The sequence below is a fragment of the Amphiprion ocellaris genome, chromosome 10, assembly GCF_022539595.1.
Source record: "Amphiprion ocellaris isolate individual 3 ecotype Okinawa chromosome 10, ASM2253959v1, whole genome shotgun sequence".
In the NCBI taxonomy this organism is placed as follows: Eukaryota; Metazoa; Chordata; class Actinopteri; family Pomacentridae; genus Amphiprion; species Amphiprion ocellaris.
Window position 1 is genome coordinate 3967335 of NC_072775.1, and position 21533 is coordinate 3988867.

The window sequence follows — 21533 nt, forward strand, 5'->3', positions numbered from 1 at the left end:
AAGTCAACCTTCAGGGCTTCATTCAGTTTTTATTGTGGAAGAAAACAACACAATGGATCATTGCCATGAGATATGATCAAAAGTCACACAAAGAGAATGGTATGAATTTGTAAAACCATTGACAGGACAGTTTAATCCCTGTGTGCTAATGACCTATTTACTAAATTGAAGCTTTATGCTTTTGACTTGATTCGATTAATTTTCCAGGCCGACTAGAGGGCGCTCGGATGAAGCGACAGGTTTCATACCAGCCCAAACTAATCGCACCAGGGTTTGTTGTAACTGAACCACACTGGTTATGTATGAAATCACTGTAAGTCACCTTGGGGGACAGAATATTATCATCACCGCCTATTCTCTCCCAGCTTAGTGTATACCTGCAGGGTGCATACTCTGCGTTCATGTAATAATAAATCTGCTCCACATGAGTTGGCTGACTTATTTTACAGTATATTGTGATCGCTGGCAAGTAGCCACGGCATAAACAGGATGATCCTCTCCGCTCTGAAAAAAATAATGCACTCTTCACCAAACCCCAACAGCAATATCACCATTTTTAAAAAACAATTTTTGTCAGTCAGGATTACAAAAATGAATTAATATGGATTTGTCAGTGGATGAAATGACATGTCATGCATCAGGCAGCGATATGTAAATGTGCTGTGGTAATGGGTGCTTTTTTAGAAGCACACAGTGGAAACATGACCGACTATGATAACACTAAAGCTGCTTGAATTGTTCTTACGATATATCAGCAGCATTCTGATAATTCACACCTATTCAACAAGATGTACAGTTATCTTATCCTATGGCTCTTTCCCAGCCGTTTTTTTCTTTTTTTTTGTATCACATACTTTCATTGTGTCCTCTGCCAGTTTTCTAACCTGCCAAAGTGTCGGCATTTCATCTAATTATCTATCAGAACACAACCAGTCAATCTGTCTGTCCGTCTGTCCATGTTGGCCATCATTCCCACAACAGAACACCTCGCCAGACTCCCCTCCGCTACGCTCCCACCCCCGGTGCTCGCTGGCGATTGGGTGACTTTCAACACTGTTGCTTGTGTGTCGTGCGTCTGAAAGCGTTTTAGTTGGTTGAATCGCAGAGACGGAGCGATGAGGGACTCCTGGTTGGTGGACGGATGCCAGTGGAACAGATGGGCGGAGACAGAGCGCTGCCAGAAGAGACTAATTATCAGGATTTCTTTTCCAAAACAAACATATTGCAATCAAATCACATACTGCAATCATTGCTGCATTGTTCTGTGTGTAAGTGTGTGCGCACTGTATTAGTGACAACGACTTGGATCAATTAAATTGTGGTGGGAGAGATTGGATTAGTTCCCAAGGCGTTATTCAGGAACTGTTGTGGCCCATTTTTCTTTAGCGCTCGGCTTTTGTTCACGATCATGTAATCATAACTGTTGTAGTGAAGTGCTAATTACTGCGGCTAGATTGAAATAACTTTGTCACATCTGAAATGTGTAAACTTGTGTGTGTTTTGACCCCGTTTCCTTCTGCTCCGGTAAAGTATCTGCGACTTCAAACAAAACTTTTCTGCTATTCTGTGATTTATTTACCACAGTGGGAAATGTCACATCTACAGTTTCACAATGAGCCTCACGCAAGAACATTTTGATCGTCTTATCTGAAATCTCGCACTTTTTCTCATGATGCTGGCTTGTAGCAGACTCTTAACTGCTCTAACTTGTCCTAAATTGCTCGTCTTAATTTAATGAAGGTTCATTAGTAGATGCATGTTGTGATATTTTAGCATTTTAATGATCCATACCTATTTGTTTATGGACAAGCTTCAGTGATAGAAGTGTCACCAGACTGTCACAGCTTTAAGTTCTGCTGTCATTAATTAGCAAATAGAAACATAATGACTGTAAAGGGATCAATAGTTGTCATATTGGGCTGCACATTAAGCTTCATAGTTCGTACGTCAAATGTTTTTCCACTTGTGTTAAAAGGCACGTTATGTGCATGAGTCATTCCACAAGTCTGGAACATTTGTAAATTTTGGTTGAGAAAATTGGTACATGCAATAGTGCCAGAGGCATCAATCGTAGAGATGAACCTACAGAGAATTATAGTCCAAGTCTGCCACTCCCCTCAGCTTTACAGAGCTTTATGGAGAGTTTTATTTCAGTGTTTAGCTGTTCACTGTTACTGATCCTACTTTGGATCACTACCACTGCTTTCCGTCACTCCCTGGTGCAGATTTCAGATTCGGATTAATTTATTGTCATTGAGGCAAATTACATCAGAAATGCACTGCAGAACAAACAGACGATGCAGGGTCAGCGATTAAAAAAACACACAGAATTAAGAAACACCTGACATTTAGCCTATTTTATGTGTATTAATCAGGCATGGACAGATACACTACATGCCATCAGAGCATCTATACTGCACCTTGACATTGAGTCTCCTCCCCTCTACTGGTAGAAAGCACTCAATTCTCCCTGAAGATATTCCCTCGTTCTGTGTTTCGATGATGGTGGTGGAGAATGCTGTTGAACATGCTGCCCTACAATCCACCGTAGGGGTTCAATTGGGATGAGATCTGGTGACTGTGAAGGCCATAACATATGATTCACATCATTTTCATCATCATCAAACCTCTAAAGGGACAAGTAGACCCAAACCATGCCAGCAAAATGTCAGCACGACAGAGCCGCTGGATCCTATCACTGCAGGGGTCGAGAGTTCAGGTTTTTCCTTTAATTTGTCGTCCATCTGCATGTACACATGTATAGATCATTTATTCTGGATTGCCAGTCGCCATTGACTTACGATACTAAAATTGCTCCCGCCTCAGACGCTTGACATCTCATCAGGTGCGCATGAATGAACTTGGGCTTGTTTTCAATTTATAAGCATCATGAGTAACGTCTGCCTCTCCTCTCTCAGCCCCACATGTCTCTCCCTCAAAGTCATTCCCCTCCCCCTCTTTAAGTGTGGTAGTAAAATGATCATGCTTACTGTCGTGCATTGTCGTGAACCAGGACAAACCCGGGCCTGTCGTTGAACAAGAACACATGTTTAGGCTGCCATGGACAGATACTGTAATTTAAAGGAAATATAAGAAGCTCTAAACACAGATTTGTCCATGAAGAATCATTCAGGTTTTATTATTTCACTGGTTATAGTTTAAAGAAAAAGAAAGACAACCCCGCCTGTCTTTACTGGAAGTATAATGGGGACATATTTACCACAGAGACAGCACTGCATATGCTCAAAAATGACTACTAGACAGCTGTTCCAAGAAATGAAACACAAAAGAAACAGCCTTCAAACACACAATCAAGATTTACAGTGAGGGTGGATACATTTCGCCCAATAAAACTGGGTTTATATTGTTGTCAGGGTGACAGAGATAAGATAGATAAACAATTGCTGAGCTGAACCACCACAGCTGCGTGAATCTCCTTCCTCTGCACACAAAGTCACTCACAAGTCTGCACCGTCTATCTCGTACTCCCCAGACTTTTAAGCTGATTTATGTCCCCCCTGATGAAGTTCAGAGTCAGCTGAAATTCATTCAGTCCCGTCCAACAGAATAGTTTCACACACGAACCAAAACCACTAGCGATAGAAACGATGACAGTCTTTTTGATGCATTCGCGCAAAGAACCTGAGAAGATGCCTGATATGAGTTTTATCTGAAGAGGAAGTTGAACCCAGTGCTGCAAACGAGCTTGCAGGGTTGCCGACTACACTACCTTTATTACATTACATATATTTGTACATTTAGCTGTCAGTGAAACTCGTCTGAGCATGCTACATTCTCCTTAAGTTATTTAATTTATCATTTAAACTGTACTTTTTCTGGTCAGAAAATTACAGCAGTGAAGTCAATTCCTTTTTCACCATTCTTCACGCTTCACCGAACACCTCAGATTATCTCTGAAAGATTTTCAGATTGAATACCAAGTAAATTAGATTACTTTTTCTAAATTTTTTAAAAGCCAGAATGAATCCCGTCAATTTAGTTGAAGAGGAAACCACCCAACAATCAGCTCTCTGGGAGTAAAATCTTGCTCCTCCCGCTGTATCTCTCTCCCCCTTTATCTCGTTCTCTATCTCACATTCGCTACACATTTCATTTCTCAACCTCTCCCCATTTCTCTTCCTCACTCTGCTCCCCTTTTCCTTGATACACTGTATTCCTCTCTTTTCCTTTGTCCTTGTCTGTCATCCTAATAGTCTCTCTCCCCCCTTTTCTCCCCCTTCCTCCGACCCTGACCCACTTAGCTGGCTGCTTGTTATTCAAACCTTTGCTTTACCCACACAAATACAGACACACACACACACACACACACACAGAAATGAAGAGAGGGAGCAGCAGAGATGAGAGAGTGAGATACAGAGGCATGAGGGGAGGGAGAGAGAAAGAGGGTAATTTGGTTTGACTACAAACCTTGCCATCCTCACTGTAAGGTTGGAGATGCATGCTCAGTACTGATACAGATTTTTTTGTCACACTGTAAAACATGCAAAATGTGATTTCTCTGTGAACGACAACAATATCCCAAACAGCACCTTTGCACATGAAAGCCCACCCATGCTAATGACGGGGTTTTTTCAGGCTCAGGTTGATGCTAAGGTGCTGCCTCAGCTGCGACCCACTGAACCCTGAATTATTTTGAAATGCAAAGTAATGTGAGGTTTAACTAGGCCTGTCCTAAGCAGACGCATAAGGTCCCATCTGCTTACTGTGATAATAAGAAAGCTTAAATATGCCTGTGATGGAATCTATGAGAAGAGTTTTCTTTTTAATGGTAAAGCATGTTTCATTTTAAAGGGGTTGATTTATACAAATGACATCCAAAGGGTCATTTCATCTATAATCATCAGAGGTCTTCCACTCAGCCATCTCTGTTTTTTGTTTGTTTGTTTGCTTTTTTGAATCATATACTATAGATATTTAAAATGGCATCTGTAAAATTTTAGATTGATACCTCAAATACTTTCTTGGATAAAATCTTTTTAACCCTAGAATGTGAATCTGAATAAAACCCACTGTTGCAGAAATACATGAGGTTTTTTTTATATTTTATTATTTATATACCATTATTTTTGCTCATATCTTTGCAAAATTTTTGCTTTTTTTTCTATATTTGGGTGAGGAAAAAATGAGAAAAATATATTTTAAAAAAATATTTTTTTGCTATTTTTTTGCTCATATTTTTTTTTATATTTGGGTTTTTTTATATATATATATATATATATATTTTTTTTTTTTTGCTAATTTTTTTTGCTTTTTTCCACTATATTTGGGTGTTACAGGGTTAAACATTTCCCATCAACCCACCTTCAGCACATTCCTTCCCACATTGAAATTTGAGGTTGTGTTTGAACAGCAACATAAGATAAATGTAAGAGATAATGTTTCAGCTATTTCTCATCGTGACATTGATTAAAAATCTGCAATTATAAACAATGTCTCATGATAGGTGAGTTGAAATGTTAAAAAAAATGAAGCCGTAATCAAAAGTCCCACCTTTGAGCACACATTAGCAAAAAGATTGACAATGCAGAAGTTAACTAGTGATATTTCTTTAACCATATGTAGTCGCATGTCACAATAGTACAAATAAAACATCTAAAATACTTTATAATTTAAAAAATATGTATATCTCAGAAAATATTTGGTACTTCAAGCTAAAATATCACAAGTATCTTTCTAAATATTAGAAATATTTTATGCTATAAAATGTTAGCATATCAGAGATTGTCGAATAGAAATTGTTCTGAAAATGTGATGATTTTACATGGAATGATTCCTAGAAAACACTTGTGCATCGTACCAGAGCCTGGCCATTGCACTCTGTTGCACTGCACATTTTTCATTTGTAGGAGAAAATCCATTAGCTAGCCTGCTAACTGACTGTTTCAAGCTCCCCTAGAACATACATCTTATATTTGGCAGGATTATGATTTATGATTATTTTTTCTTGTATGTATTATGCCTATGGCAATTCAGTGCAGCAGTGTTAATGCTCAATATTAAAAACTGGGTGGAAAATGGATTGCAATAAATCTGTAATGCCAGAACTTAGATGAAATTGCATACAATATTGTGTGCAGTTTTAAAAATGCAAACAATACTGTTGTATTAAAAGCCCAATATATCAAATTTCTGCTTTAAAATGTCTATAAAAAACTCGACCAATATTATATATTTTGTTTATGATAATGTTCAAACCTATAGAAATACACAAGTTTATTCACTCTAATGGTATGTTTCATTTTGGTAGTGTGTGGGTTGCATCAAATCCCCTTTACCACCTGTAGGTGGGGAAACACGGTAAACACAAGGAAGAAGAAGTTGGCGAACAAGCTAGCCAGTTGCTTATTTTTTTCATCATATTGTTCGTATTTGTCCATTGTGATTCATCACAATTATTTTTGTTTGATAGTTGTGACCACAGAAAACAGTTGACTTATAATTGTGAGTTACAGATTAACAGTAGCTGACGTTACTTGGGACTATTTAGTTTTAAAGGAATGACAAACTGTGAATATACATGACTAAATGTATGTAAATAAAACAGATTTCTGCCTGAGTCATGTCAGAGATCTCTGCATGAAGCATGACGACAGCAAGTCCTATGATCCCACACACCTTATAATGCTGTCAAACGATGTCTTTTTTCATTGTTTTGATTAAGAGACGCCAAGCAGCAGACATTACATACTGTGTGTTTAAAATAGAGTTGAATGGTTTGTCATGTGGTATTTGTTTTGATGTCCGTGATGGATGGCAAACAATACATACAACACTGTAAATTTTCGCTGTCCATGCTGTCTTAGAGAGTAATTGAGAACAACTTTAGGATGGCCACATAGAATCTTGGATTTGCTTCTTGAACTATTGGTGATATCTCAAACCAACTATGACTTAGCGAGCTGCGTCTTCATCACACATCAGTCTGTTTCACGTGTTCACATCGTTAACCTTGTGCCACTTAAGGCTATACATGCACTTATACTCATTGAAATGAGAAATAAACCAAATAGTCATCCTCATTATTGCCCTCAACATGTCAAAACTCAGAACGTTTAAGACAGCTTTGGTTGAATCTGCATCATTTCAACACAGCTGTTCTGCTGAGCGACCAGAGATAAATTAAAGTCAGTGACAGCCTCTGAGATCTCTGTCTGTCTGTCCTTCTGAGTTAATGAAGAGCATAATAGGTTCCACTCTGCCTCTCAGACTGAGCACCCGCTGAAAAGAAATCATCGCTATTTCTCTCCTCTGTCCCCATTCTTTCTCATCTCTGCTCTTCTGCCGGCACTTACTGCAAGTTGAGAGCTGTTCTTTGGATAGCAGGAACACATTATCTACTTAGCTTACCATCTACAAATAACTGTATTTGGACCCCGATTCATTTGGTAAAAGTAGCTCCTAAAACTGCTGGTAGGTTTTTAAGTTGTGTTTGAGATTCTGTTTTTGTGATTTGCAGAGCAAAAACTCACAGAATGCAGACTTGATCCTCAACATACGGTGTTTGGGCATTGGCATCAGGCTGAGGTCAAACCATAGACCAAGCAGATTAAAGTGGTTTAGATAAGGGAAGGTGCAGGTGTTCACACTGGTTGGCAAGTGTGAAGGATGTTAGATAGCAGCAACATACTTAATCCTCCTGTTATCCTAATTTATGGGCACCAAAAAATGTTGTTTCCTTGTCTGGAAAAAATCCAAAAATTCAGCAAAAAAATGCTCCAAATTTCTGAAAATTTGCAAAACCTTCAGAAAGAAAATTCCAATAATTCCTTAAAAGTTTCCCTAGAAAGTTTTATTTTAAAAAAAAAAAAAAAAAAATCCCCCAAATTTGGTAAGAAAATTCTTGTAACTATTTTCAAAAAATGAGTAAAAATCTTCAAAAAAAATCCTGAAAATATCTAAAGTGATTACATATATATCAGTAAAACTTTGGATATTTTCTTTAAGAACATTCACAAAAACAAAATCAACCAAAATCCAGCAAAATTCGCTGGATTTTGGTTGATTTTTTTGTGTGAATGTTCTTAAGAAACATTTTTAACATTCTTTTTTTCCATCAAAAAATGTTCAAAGATTCTCCAAAAATGTTGAAAATGTGGACATCAGAAGTTTCACTGTGAAAATATATATATTTTCCACATTTTCAAACTTTAAAACAGGTCAATTTTGACCCGCAGGACGACACGAGGGTTAAATAGATGCATGCACCATATGGAGCAGCAGGTACGAGTCTTTCTGAATCTTAATCACTCGACAGTCATTGTGACGGTTGAAAGGCGTCATTATATACATGTTAAACTGCTATCATTTGTATGTAAGCTATGTAACTATTTTAAGTTAAACCCAACTTTAAAATAATGTTTATTCAACCTTGGGGTGATAATCCTTCAGAGTTAGTGTTGTGGTTTAGGGCTACAACTTTTTCATAATGCAGATTATTCTCATGACTAACTGATCTCTTTGTGCATTGAAAGTCAGAAAATATTGAATATTCCTTCTATGATTTATTTATTATGGCTCAAGTTGACGTCTGTTTTCTAAAATGCAAATATATTCCATGTAGGAACACACACGACAATGAAGAGCAGCAAATCCTCCAATCTGAGAAGCTTGAACCAGCAATCGTTTGACATTTCTGCTTAGAAAATGCCTAAGCCTATTAATATTCTGTCGATCTACGAATTGAGGCTTTTTAGTCATGCTGCACCATCAAAAATAAATAACCTTATATATTACCTCTATGTTTAGTGTGATAGAAAATCAACCATTTTTCTTCTAGTAAACTGTAATGCTGTTTGATTATGTGCTGATTGGCTAATTGCTTGTTACTTTAGCTGGAATAACTGCTAATTGCTGAAAAAATGTCAACCATAAATAGCATCAAAAACCTGATCTGATGTAGTGAAAATCTTTAAAGGTGTTGACAGAAATAGTGCAACTATGAGGAGCCATAAGAAGATGTTAGGGCTCCACAGTCAGCTGATAGTTGTCTAATTAATCCTGGATATAAAAGGAGTATAAGTGAAATCAATTAGACACAAAACCTGGTCACACTTTGTACACTTAGACTTTTTTGCTTCTAGAAGTTACTGTATTTTAATGTTACTTATTTGTCTGTATGTCTTTCTAAGAGGGTTAGTGACATTATGTTACACTAAGCCTATTGTGCATCTTGTTTTTGTATTTGTGTGTCTGTGTGAGACAAGTGGCGTATCGGGTTCTGTCAGAGGTAAATGGAAGAAACTAATTTCTCAGCGAGGTCAGCTGATCTGTTGCTCTCCCCTGATTTGTCGGAAAAAACCTGTTTGCCCGTGGAGAGGAAGAATGAAATCTCACTTTTCCTGTTGCTATTGCTGTTTTATTATTATGTGGAAAGGCTCCATGTAAAGCATTAAAAATTAACTGTTAATGCTCCAAGCCAACAAACCGTCCGTCACAACATTGTATTTTTTTTCCCTCTTCTCTTGACTTTCTGTTGACTCTGTAAACCTACACCTCATTTGCATGATACCCAACAGCTGGCAAATGGACAGGGAAGCTACACCTGTCTGTCCACCTGTCCACCTGTGTGTGTGCTCGTGCATGTGTGTGTGTGTGTGTGTGTGTGCATGCATGCATGTGCGTACACAAGACAGTGCTTTGCCTCGACCCACCTGTTCAAATGTTGTTCTTGCCTTCGTGTTTGTCAGCCAAGACAATGATTATGTACCAAGGATACCATGAATTATTTGAATATGGTTTATGGATTCAAATGGGGATTTGTTTGGTCTTTCGTTTTCCTAGTGTGGGATGAAGGGTTTAGTGAGTAATACTAGCTGAAGGTAATACTGCTGTTTTTAGATTGAAGCAGTGCTTGCTTTCAGTACATAGTATAAAGTAGACAGTAGTTTTAAAAATGTAAACATATGCCATCTTTTCCTCATCATTTTAAATGTTTTTTTTCACCCTTGCCAGATAAAATAAGTCATTTGAAGGCATTGATTTGGCTTCCTAAATGGCAGGTTACTTACAGATAATAAAAACACAGCTAAATGATAGATTCTTTCACTGCTGGACCGTTATGCACTAAAAGTCCTGGTATGATGTTAATGTTGAACTTTGATGCAGTCTGTAGCACATAATAAAGCATGTCCCTTCAGATTCAGGATGTCGAACATATCTAGAAAAACGACTTGAAGTCATTTTTCAAACAAAGATAATACATATGCAGTAGTTCCAGCCTGTCAGATACGAGGACTTACTGCTTTTCTTTGCCGTGTGTGAAAGTAAACTGAACATCTTTGTGCTTCGGATGACTGGTTGAACAAAACAAGTTCATAGTTTTGTCAGACTTTTGCCTCGGGCTGTTTGGAATTCTCACATTTTTTACTTTCAGCCATAAAATGCAATGGGAGTCATTACTGAATCTACATATTCACATGTTTTTGCACAGTGCTGCAGGTCATGGTGAGATTTTTATGTTCTTTCAATCAGACATGTCGTTGTTTTCTTAATTGTTTTTTTTTTTTGTTTTTTTTGTTGATCAATCAATAATTCTGTCAGTGTCTAAAAAACACAGTGATGTCTTTCTCATGTGACTGTAAATTCAGCAACTGTTTCAGCATGACTTTAATGTTGTGCAGTCTCAATGGGACGTGTGTTTCCTGCTTAGCTACGTCCACTATTGTTCCCCGTTAGTGACTCAGGAAATCACCTGGAGAGGACATGACAGTTTTGACTGGAATTGGGTTGTTATGGTGAGCTCACTTTTGTTGTAGAAGTGCAAACACAGTAGCCTTTGTCACCATAGCAAAGCAATTGATTGTTCTCAAAGGATTGTGCTGAAAATTCCCAATCTCATTTACTATTTTATCAAATGGACATATCGGTGCCAGTAACATATTGTTTTTTGTATGTGAAAACAAACCTACAAGACATAAAACACTCTGGTTTATACTCAAAGACTATACAACATGTTGAAAATACTGTGGTGCATTGTACATTTAATAATTAATAATGGACTGAAGTATTTTTCTTGCTGGTGCATAGTGTAACCGTGGACAAAACGTGACCTTCATCATATTAGAAGCCGACAGCACTGACTGTTTTTCGCATGTCTTGGATGTTGATGTCCAGTGGTTACTTTTGACACACAGTGATATTAGAACTTTAGGACAAATAAAAGCTACGGGCCCCAGGAGGAAGTGTAGTGCAGATAAGTGAAAGAAATAAGGAAATAGAAGGCCACGCTGCATACTAATAGACAAAATTGTGGACTAAAATAATATAGATTGCAGCAGTATGTGGTTTGTACTGTTGTTATTAAGATGTCCTGGTAATAACAAGAAGTTATGTAATGCTGTGCCGAGCTGATCTCGCAGTAACATGCAAACACCCAATGAAAAATCCAGCTTCAGTATCTGACAATTTGAGCATATGGGTATATCTGTTTTTTACACGTATGTAGTTAGATTTTAGGGATATTTGGTAAACCCCTAACATATTATGTAACAGAATGTGACCAATATGTAAGAGATAAATTAACTTTATTGCCATAAAGGAAATTTCTGTTTATATTTTGCTACATTATGTTTTTCTTTTTTTTTAAATCTTCTGCTTTTCATCATCTTCTTTTCTCCTTGTGTGTTGCTTAACTGTTGTTTATATGTTCTGTGTACTGTAGGTATAATGTACATTCTTCATCTTTAATATTGGGGTGAACAGATTTAAGATCTTAAAGGCTTTAGCAAAAATCAACTTAAACAACAGTGACTGCTGACATCTGTGTTTCTATAAATATTTTAAAGCTAAATTTGGCTTATGGACAGTTACTATAAAATAACCTGATGTCAGAGTGAGTGTGATGGACATAGACAATAAGTCAATTGATGTCTATTTATGACCCTCTTACTCTGGCTGCTACAGGATTTTCAGTGTCTGAAGAAGATGGCAGACAGATAGTGGACTGGCTGCTCGCCAGTAATCTGTTACCTCCATCTCCACTTATTGTCTCCTTGCTGGCTGCTGTGTGTTTGCTGTGTTTGATTATAGTTTGTTGACATTGTTGTGCTTGCTCTTTGTTCTCTCCAGCTGGATGGGGACACCATGTTCCTGGGTATGCCAGAAGCAGGCCTTGACTTCGCTTCAACCAGTCAGGTTAGTGTTTATGAGGTTGTGTGTGTGTGTGGGACACAGTGTGTACCCTGTAAAGTTGTTTCTCTGACATTTCCTAGGTTCAGGTTACATTGAACTATCTTCTACATTACTTGTGAAAGTGTTTCAGCAGTAACCTTGGATGTTCTGTATCTCATTCAGTAATGTGTAACCTAAAAGTGAAGACATAGACTACATGCTCCCCAGAAGTGAAGCCAGACAAGCTTTGAAATGTACATTGCCGTCTTGCAGTGGTGACAACATTTGTAGCTGGATTCTGTGCAAAAGTGACTCCAGTTAGCACCAACCAAGATTAATACCTTCTTGCACTTATAAAGTGATTTGGATCTGCACCAAGATTTAATGGGCAAAGTAACAAGAGGCAAACAAACTATTGCCACTATTACCTCTATGGTGGCAGTAAAAAGTCGTTTATATACAGCTAGCTAGACGACTATCAGCTACCAATCATTTTTATCCTGACAATCCCCCCTTTTAACTACTACCCTGACTGTGGTTGTGAATGGCAGCACACATTTCTATGCACATTTAATTTTTGGCTCCACTTCTGCACAGTGGGATAAAATGACATGCATTTACATATGTCTGAAACTGTCTTTTTGCCAGCATAACCAGACATATGGCAGGTGTGCAATGTAGGACTTAATTTGATTATAAATTATGCATGTAAAAAGTTTTCATTTTCTATTATTTTAGCAAGAAATTCCTCTACTTTTCCTCCTTGTGAGTATGGTTAAAGACATGTAAGAGACAGAACATGTAATATTCATGAATGCATGTGTTGTGATTTAGCTTGAGCAGAGGAGAGACAAACTGAAACACAGCGAGAGAAGATCTATGCATTAATTACTGCAGAAAAAAAACACAAATGTTAGAAATCCACTATCATAAACATCTTAAGGCTTTCTTGGATGTCTGTTTGCATTTATTAGAACTCAGCTGCACTGCCATATGTCCACATATTCAGGTTAGTTTACGTTGCAGTATATTAATGATATGGTTCTACATCAGCTTTTTTAAAATGTTTTCTTTAAGATCATTTGATCGTGCCCTGCTGCGACTTTGAACTCACCTTTAGCTATTTCAGTCGTTTTGGTTACTTCCAGTTAGATCAAACAAACTTCCTCCCATCCTGTTGTACAAATCAATATCACTTACTGCACCCAACCCGAGGCACCTAAAGCATTACAATGAATTTCTATCTCTGAGCGCCCTCTTTTCTTACACAAACTGGGAGCTATGAAAGTACTTCGTATTATTATCATTAACCACTAATGTATGTTCAAATACAATACACAGGGGCTTCTTTTTGCTGCATGGAATTCATTTACCTGAAAAAACAGATAATTCTCTCAATTACTTAGATACCTTTTAAAGCATTGAACAGATATTCAATTTACAGTGATATATGACGAAGACAAGCATATGATATAAATGAACCAGCAAAATATTTTGGTTCGATAAATTGCTGAAACACTTCATCAAAATTCTCTCCAGTAGATGAATTTCCTGCTGATTGACTAATCAGTTAATCATGTACTTTTTTCAGCACCAACTCAGTCATGACTAGTAAACACTCATCAAATCAAACCTGCTTTTATCAAATTACGCATGCGTGTTTCATTTGCCCGTACGTAATCAATTCATTGACCTAAATATATACGTCACTAACTATTGCTGTCATTACATTTCTGAGAATGCCATTTATGTTGAATAGTCAAACGTAAGTAAGTAAGTGGCAACTATTTTGAGTATTGATTGATCTCTATTTCATCTATAAAACAAAACTCAATAGTCCAGCACAGGGGGTCCTTGGTTTACGACGTCCTCGATCTACAGCGTTTCATCGTTACGTCGGAACTGGTTACGTGGAACTAGTTGGCAGAGCGGACGAATACGTCGTCACGTGGCGCTATAAGACAGCTTTGTTTACATACACCGGTTGTACACCACTTGCATTCACTAACTTTCTGTCCTTCGTTATGGCTCACAAGCGTAAGTCAGACTCTTCTGATGCTTGGAAGACAAGGAAAGCCGTCTCCATGTGTGCTGTCTTCACTGCAACGTAAAACCTGCAGCTGTCCAACTAGTTCAACTCCTGCTTGCAAAATCAATCATGAGTCAGAGCAAACTAGACTTCTTTACTGTGGCTCTTGATACACTTTACAAACAGAGTGAAAACTGCAACAAAAACAGAATAAAACAAGATAAACAGATGTTTATAAATCCTTTTAACTGAACCAGTAAGTCCAAAAATGAAGTTAATTATTTACGACATTGCCTCTGTGGCGTTTACAAAGTAGAGAGCCGTGCATCCAGAAAAACACGTACGTGTGTAAAACTAAACATGAAAATCAGTAAGTGACAACTGTCAACAGACAACTTCAAAATAAAGGCTTTTTCAAAATAGCAGTACATCGATAATTTTGCCTTAAGCGCAACACACCATGGAAGTGAAATCAGATTTAATAAAACGCTCAGAACAGGGCGAAACACCGACGACCGTCGGCATTATTAGATCAAGTTGTAAAAACAGTGCAAGATATTCTGTTATCTTCTTGTAAAATGACTCATACATGCATGATGAAATGTGATGTAAGTCGAGGACTCCCTGTTTTAGGTAGGCACTGTTTCTAAAATGTACAGATTTGCTTGAATCTTGAAGGTTTTGCCTGTTGGTTACACAATAAAAGCTATTTGAAGAAGTCACTTTCAGCTATGTGAAGTTGTAATGGGCATTTCTTGACATTTTGTGGACTAACTAGTTAATTTTACATAATCCACAGATTTATAGATCATCAAAATAATCACCACTTGCTTTCCGAGCTTACATTTCAGAACCATGGAAAATGCGTAGTAATGGAGGATGGATGGAAATTTCCACTCGAGAACATTGCCCTCAATGCATACAGTGAGCTCTAGGTTCAAGAGTAGTCTACGGTGTATGAACAGCTGTCCTGTTATGTCACCTCAGTGCGATGACCAACATAGTAAAGATCAGCTGTTATTAGATTACTTAGCAACAGCCCTGGAACCGCACTATGCAGCAAACACTGTTTTTATATGGCTATGGGTGTAACTGCATTCAGAATGTAGTTTCCAGGGGCCCAGGAAAGCCTCTAGAGGATAAGATATGTGTTTGTTAGCACAGAATTACCTCACCACCAAGCAAAGCCCATATTAATAAGACGCACTACAATACATTATTCATAAAGTACAATATAGAGAATATCGTGTGGTAAAGAAATGTATGATTTGATGTTTTATTCATAGTGTTGTGCCCTAAGAAGATGGGAAGTGGTGTGTGGAATTAGAATTTATGGCTTTATTATTGAAGCACCATGGCTTCCATAAAGTCAGAGGTTGTTGTGATGAATGTGACCAATTTCAGTCCAGTCTGACCCTCATCCTTGTCATTTTTTGAATTGTTAACAGAATAACAGTAATGTTACTGTGTTTAAAATAAAAAAGAGGGATGCTGTAGGCAGAATAAGAGAGGCAACCAGTGCTCTGAAAGGCAGAAGGGTTTAGTGGAACAATACCTGTGCAGGTTTGAAAGACTGCGTGACTCTCCAGTAAAAACATTAAAATGCTATAAAATACTATCTTAAATACACACACAGTGACAAAGATTCAGACTGAACGTTTGATTCTTTAAAACCAGCGACTGATGAGCTTGCTACTCTATAGTTTACAATTATGATTATTTTATTAACGGTCAGTCTGTATGAAACCCGATTCAAACATCCAACCTCTATACTCACTCCAGATGGTTCAGTTTAACAGTCATAACTTGGGTACAAACACTGAATATGAACATGGAACTCCAATAAAATTTTATTCAAACAAAATGACCTTTTCCTCAAAAAAAACAGCCTTGAGACAGCAGTTTTTCAAACTAAATTCTGATGTCAATAACAATAATAATTTGCTGATTTTTAATGTTCACCACCTTAACTTAGCCTGTTAACATGCTAAACACACAGTACAAATGAGGCTGTTGGGAACGTCAGAACATTATTAGATATATATAATCAACAAATATGAAAACATGATCAGATGAGGTGCTATACATTTAGCTGTAGAATATCTGTATAAAACACAACAAAACAAGCTCCTACAAGCAAATCTTTATCTTTCTGTAATTAAGAAGGTCTATTTTGTTTGTTTACTCTATGTTAAAAAAAAGGCAGAAAGCATTCAGTTGTGGTTTTATAGGGAATCACCAGCTGGACTATTTCTTGGCAGAGAGCAGTGATTTCCTGGAACCTCCCCTGGTTGCCAGGACAGATGCAGACTTGCTGTTTCTCCCTGTTTCCAGTCTTTATGCTCAACTAACCGACTGCTGGCTTTTGTCCCATCATGGTGCTCTCCACTTATCTCGCCACTTCATTTCACATGTATTTGTTTTGTTTTTATTTTTTTGCTAAAGAATGTGGCCAAAATTGTATCTAACACGATGCCACAGTAAACAATAGGTTTGTGTAGATGCCTAGTTATCCAGCTTTAATAGGAAGCAACAGTGGTAAAACATATTCAAAAGCCTGAAAGAGTAATAGGAAAAACAATAAGGTTTTCATGAGGATGAAATTGGAGAGAAACGCTTAAGTGTTTTTTCACAGCACCAAAAAAAAGGTGAACAGAAAGAAAGTATATGCAGAGACACTTTTTACAGTCACACTGGGTAGGGCTCAGACAAACCCACACAGAGCAACCAGGTGGAGTGAAGATAATATATTACCTAATGCTAACAGGTGTTATAGCTAATGTGTTGTAACTTTGCACTTTTGTTAGCAAACGTCCTCATCAGAGAGAGACTGGCTCGGCAGTATGTCGCATGTTAGATAGTAAATCTCTCTCTACATTGTTAAAAAAAAAGAAGAGTTATTTTACGGTAAAATTCTGGCAGCTGTGATTGCCAGAATGCAGCAAAAACATTTTCTACATTTACGGTAAAGAAATGTATTGATAGTGTTGATTTTGTGGTTTAAAAAGTGCTTTGTGCCATATTTTATTGTTAAAAAAAAGGTAACCTTTAAAAACTTGAAAATTTACATGAAAATACCATATAAAATAAAATTTATGTAAGTTATTATAAATATTACAGCATTTTTCCATTGTCAGCACAACAGGTAGTGTATTTAATATGTGTATTTTTAGCAAAAATTGCGGTTAAAGCTGTCATGAATATTAAAGCATATGTCTGTTATTAACACAAAAGTCCATCATCTTGACCCGTAACAAACTGTATTTTTTACATGTAATAAATGCAGAAATGTTACTTGTTATAAATATTGCTGCATGTTTCCATTACCAGAACAACAATATGTACATTTAACTGTGAAAACTGTATTCTTTCCGAGAATTAAATGCAAAAATTACAGTATTGTTATACATATTGCACATTTTTCCATTAAAAACTGTGCAGGACTCAGGATATGTATTTTTTCAAGAGAAAAAAAATGTAAAAAAAAAAACCAAAAAAAAAAAAACACTTTTTTTCCTGATTAACTTGTTTATGGTGATTCAGTGTTACATAAACTGCATCTAACTGTTTTAGAGTTTACAGATTTTTTCATGATACATTTTTCTTATTTTTTACAGTGTAAACCTCTGTGCCAAACATCCAATGTTTATTCAAGTGCAGTTTTTGTTATCAGAGCATGAGAGACTATTGTTTATATTGTGTGGTTTTGTTTTATTTATGTTTTATTTACTAAAGATATGGCTGAGTATTCTCAGTAATTTTAAGTTCATTGCTCTTTGGAAGGGCGTACTGGAATTATTATGTTATTATATTATATCAGTGACATAAAATAATGTTAAAATGACAATAAAACAATTCTGGAACAAAATATCATCCAACAAAAATAGTTACCAATGTGGCTTCAACTTTATATTTATGGACAGATATGAGAGTGTTATCCACGTTCGCATATATGCCTCCACCTTAAAATGTCAGACTGTTTCTTTAAATGAGTATAATGCCGGCCCAGATTTACAGAGCTACTCGGTGGTTGCCAGGTGTGACTGCTCAGAAATGAATAAAGGTCCAGCGCTGTGGTGTTGAGAGAGAACATGGCGATGGCTGCACTTACTCATTAGTCTTCCTCAAACTGACTGGACTGTTTGTGGCAGTGTGTCAGTGTTTTATGTGTTTGTCTTTCTTTCCTCATTGCACCTGTCCAGCACTCAGTGTAACCTTTTCTTATCAGCGATTAGCTGTGGAGGAAACGAACAAGCAATTTATTTACAGCCTCTCTCTCTCTGTCTCTCTCTGTCTTTCTCTAAATAGCACTTTGGCACTTTTATTTCTCTCTCCTTTCCCATGTCACTTTAGTTCAGTTGTAGCTGAACATTGGCGTAAAAGTAAAAGCAATATTACCCATCCATAAAGATAAAGCTTCACTTTGACCTGGTAGACTGTGTTTGAGTGTCTCTGTGTGCGAGCGAAGCCTTGTGGAGAATTTAACCTCTCTTCCTCTTCCCTTCCCACCCTCTCGCTTTGTCCTTGCTCCTCTTCCTGACCTTTTCATTTGACCTTTGACTTCTTCGTGGCCTCGTGGCCAATTTGAATCTTTGTTTGTCTTTGTGATTCTTCCCACAGTTTCGTGTGCCGCAGCCCCCTCACCCTCTCAGCAAGGTGACGCCACCCAACCCACCATCGCAGCACTGGAGGAGGGACGCCCACATGGCCGACACACACCGCCTGCCCTGGGTGAATACACACACAACCGAGCTTTTGCAACACTGCAGCTCTTCCAAGTGATTTCACACATTTTCACAAATAATCTCCACTCATTCCGGTGTAGCAGACACAGCTATAGACCTACAGCTCCAATAAAATCAGCTCCACCTATAGGAAAGGAAAGTTAAAGCTGCTCCTTTTACACATGCACCTCGTTTTGTTAACCTAACAACAGCTGAACGTGTTGGCTTCACGTCGGAACGCACACACTTTCACTTTTGAGTAAAAGTCTGCAATCTTACCAGGTGAGATCAAGTAACATTTGTGTACCACTTTCAGCACAGCACAAGTCTGAAATGCACCACACACAAGCAACGCTACTTTGTGTTGTGTGAATTCATTTAGGGAAGACTTTCTTCCACATTTCAACAACAATATTGGTCCATAAACATCACAGAGTAAAAGACATTTTGTGTGCTCTACAATTTAAAATCTGTTAGTGGACATCATGAAATGTTAATAATAGTTAAACTTTACTGTGATGAAAACAGCTTAGTTTAATGATACTCACCATTAATGAATGTAATCCCAGCTTTCTTTTTTTCCTCCCACAACATGTTAACAGGAGCTGAAGTTTGTTGCTTCCAGTTGTTTAGGACTATTTCCTCAGAGATTATAAACTAGCTGCAGCGTCAGACAGCAGTAAGATCCATAGAAGCATCTCCAAAGAAAGGAAGTTGTGCACATTTAGACACAGAGCAACAGCAGTAACGTCATTATTTAGTTGTAATTATTAATTTTCTGAACAGTCAACTGCTAACAATGAGTATTACACCTGAGAACTTTATAGCATTTTACTCTGGTAGCATTTATTTATGTAGTGGATTACGTCTTTATTTCATATGTTACTCTTCCTCGTCAAAACCAACTCCTATACGCAGCTAAAAGCAACAAACTAAACATTCTAGTGTGTAACAGATGTGAAGTTTTTACAGATAAGTTGAGACAAAACTCAACCTAGTTTCTTTTGTGATTTTTACGTCGTCTCTCTATCTGTGAGGTTTATTGACCAATACTGATGCTGAAATGAGGGAAACCCACTCCTCCTAAATCACTAAGCACAGCTCAAAATATGTGGCAATTTGCTTGCAGTTCAGACCTGCACTGTGCTGAAAGTGATCTGTAAATGTTACTTCATCCAACCTAGTAAGATCATGACTTGAATAGAAGCGTGAACAGGGTGCTCATGCTTTAATGCCGTCAGATTAATAGAACGGACTACAGATCTGAAAGACTCCTACGTTTACGTCTGCGGTTCTGCGTTCCTGCTGGTATTTTCCATGTCTGAAGGTGGCACACTTGTGCATGTCCTGAACTGGTTTGATCATGACAACAGCTCCCCCTTGTGGAGCATCTGAAAGCAAGTTTTTTTTTTAGGGTGGTGCCAGCTAGTTCCGTGAATTTCTAAACTTTTGCAAAGTGCCGTCTGTTGTCGTTTTACCATGAACCTGTACACAGCTGTCATTCACATTAAATATGTGATGTCCTGCTTGATCACCAGAATACTAAATGGGTGCACTTGAGCTAAAAAATCTCTGTACATCTCTTCTAAACGCTGTTTTGCTTTGATGTGCCGTCATGACAATTGAGCCCTGTATCGTATGAAAGAGGTTTGTTGTTTATTATTAGAAGCGTTGACCTTGACCTTCGGTTTTGCCTCTCTTTCATGTACACAACAAACACTGAATTCAGAAAGGTTCAGAGCTTTGTTTTCCCGTTTATCTTCATGCCGTTGTCATTGTTACGTTTTATTTTAAGATTTATATGTCGAGTGAGTTCTAGTTAAAAAACTCGACACATTTATGTTTCCTCCGCATCGCGTGTTGATCGATTTGTCTTAATGCTGACTGGAAACTTTCAAGTGTCGGTGAATTAATAATTCTCTGTGTGAGTAAGTGATATGTGGGGTACCAGAATGGTTGGAGGGAATCTCCCAGCTGTGATCCACACTTATATGCTTTACACTCACATACTCTCACATCCATAGGCAGGTTCTTACATAACCATGCATACGGCTAAAAAAATGCTGTTTTTTTCTTCTTTCTTCTCTGTCGCTTAAACAAAGAGACACCTTCTATCTAGACATTTGGCATTCATAAAACACATACTGTACCTTCTGTTTGAGTGTTTACACACAGTGTTTTTACAGTAATCGGTGTCTGTCTCTTCAGGGTAATTAAGACACTTAATTTAAAATGTCAGTTATCTAGAAGATACTTACAAAGAGAGAATGAAGATCAGAAAGTAGACAGATTTTACTCAGTTTGACTCAGTACAACAGGCACAGATGCATACAACATGTAGGGAAAATGGCCTCGATCAGGGGAGTCAAACTCATCTTGGTTCAGGTTCCACATTCAGCCCAATTTGATCTCCAGCGGACCAGACCAGTAAAATCACAACATAATAACCTATAAATAACACAACTCTTTCCTTTGTTTTGGTGCAAAAAAGTACATTCTGAAAATGTTCACATTTAAGGAAAGATCTTTTTTTACAAAACATAATGAACAACCTGAAAAGAAAAACAAGTTAAATTTCAACCACATTATGCCTCAGTTTATCCTTTACACGTTACATCTTCTACATCATAGTGTTTCAGCAAAGGAACAAA

At 37.5% G+C, this 21533-nt stretch overlaps 1 protein-coding gene across 2 annotated transcripts in view; it reads left to right on the forward strand.

The window, feature by feature from the left end:
• The window catches only part of tox (thymocyte selection-associated high mobility group box), a 68389-nt gene that overhangs the window by 8182 nt on the left and 38674 nt on the right, over positions 1–21533 (forward strand). For both annotated transcript variants that reach the window (XM_023291827.3, XM_023291828.3), the window contains exons 2-3: positions 12088–12153; positions 18779–18889. In XM_023291827.3, coding sequence (XP_023147595.1) covers positions 12088–12153; positions 18779–18889 — 177 coding nt within the window. The remainder of the gene's footprint in view (positions 1–12087; positions 12154–18778; positions 18890–21533) is intronic.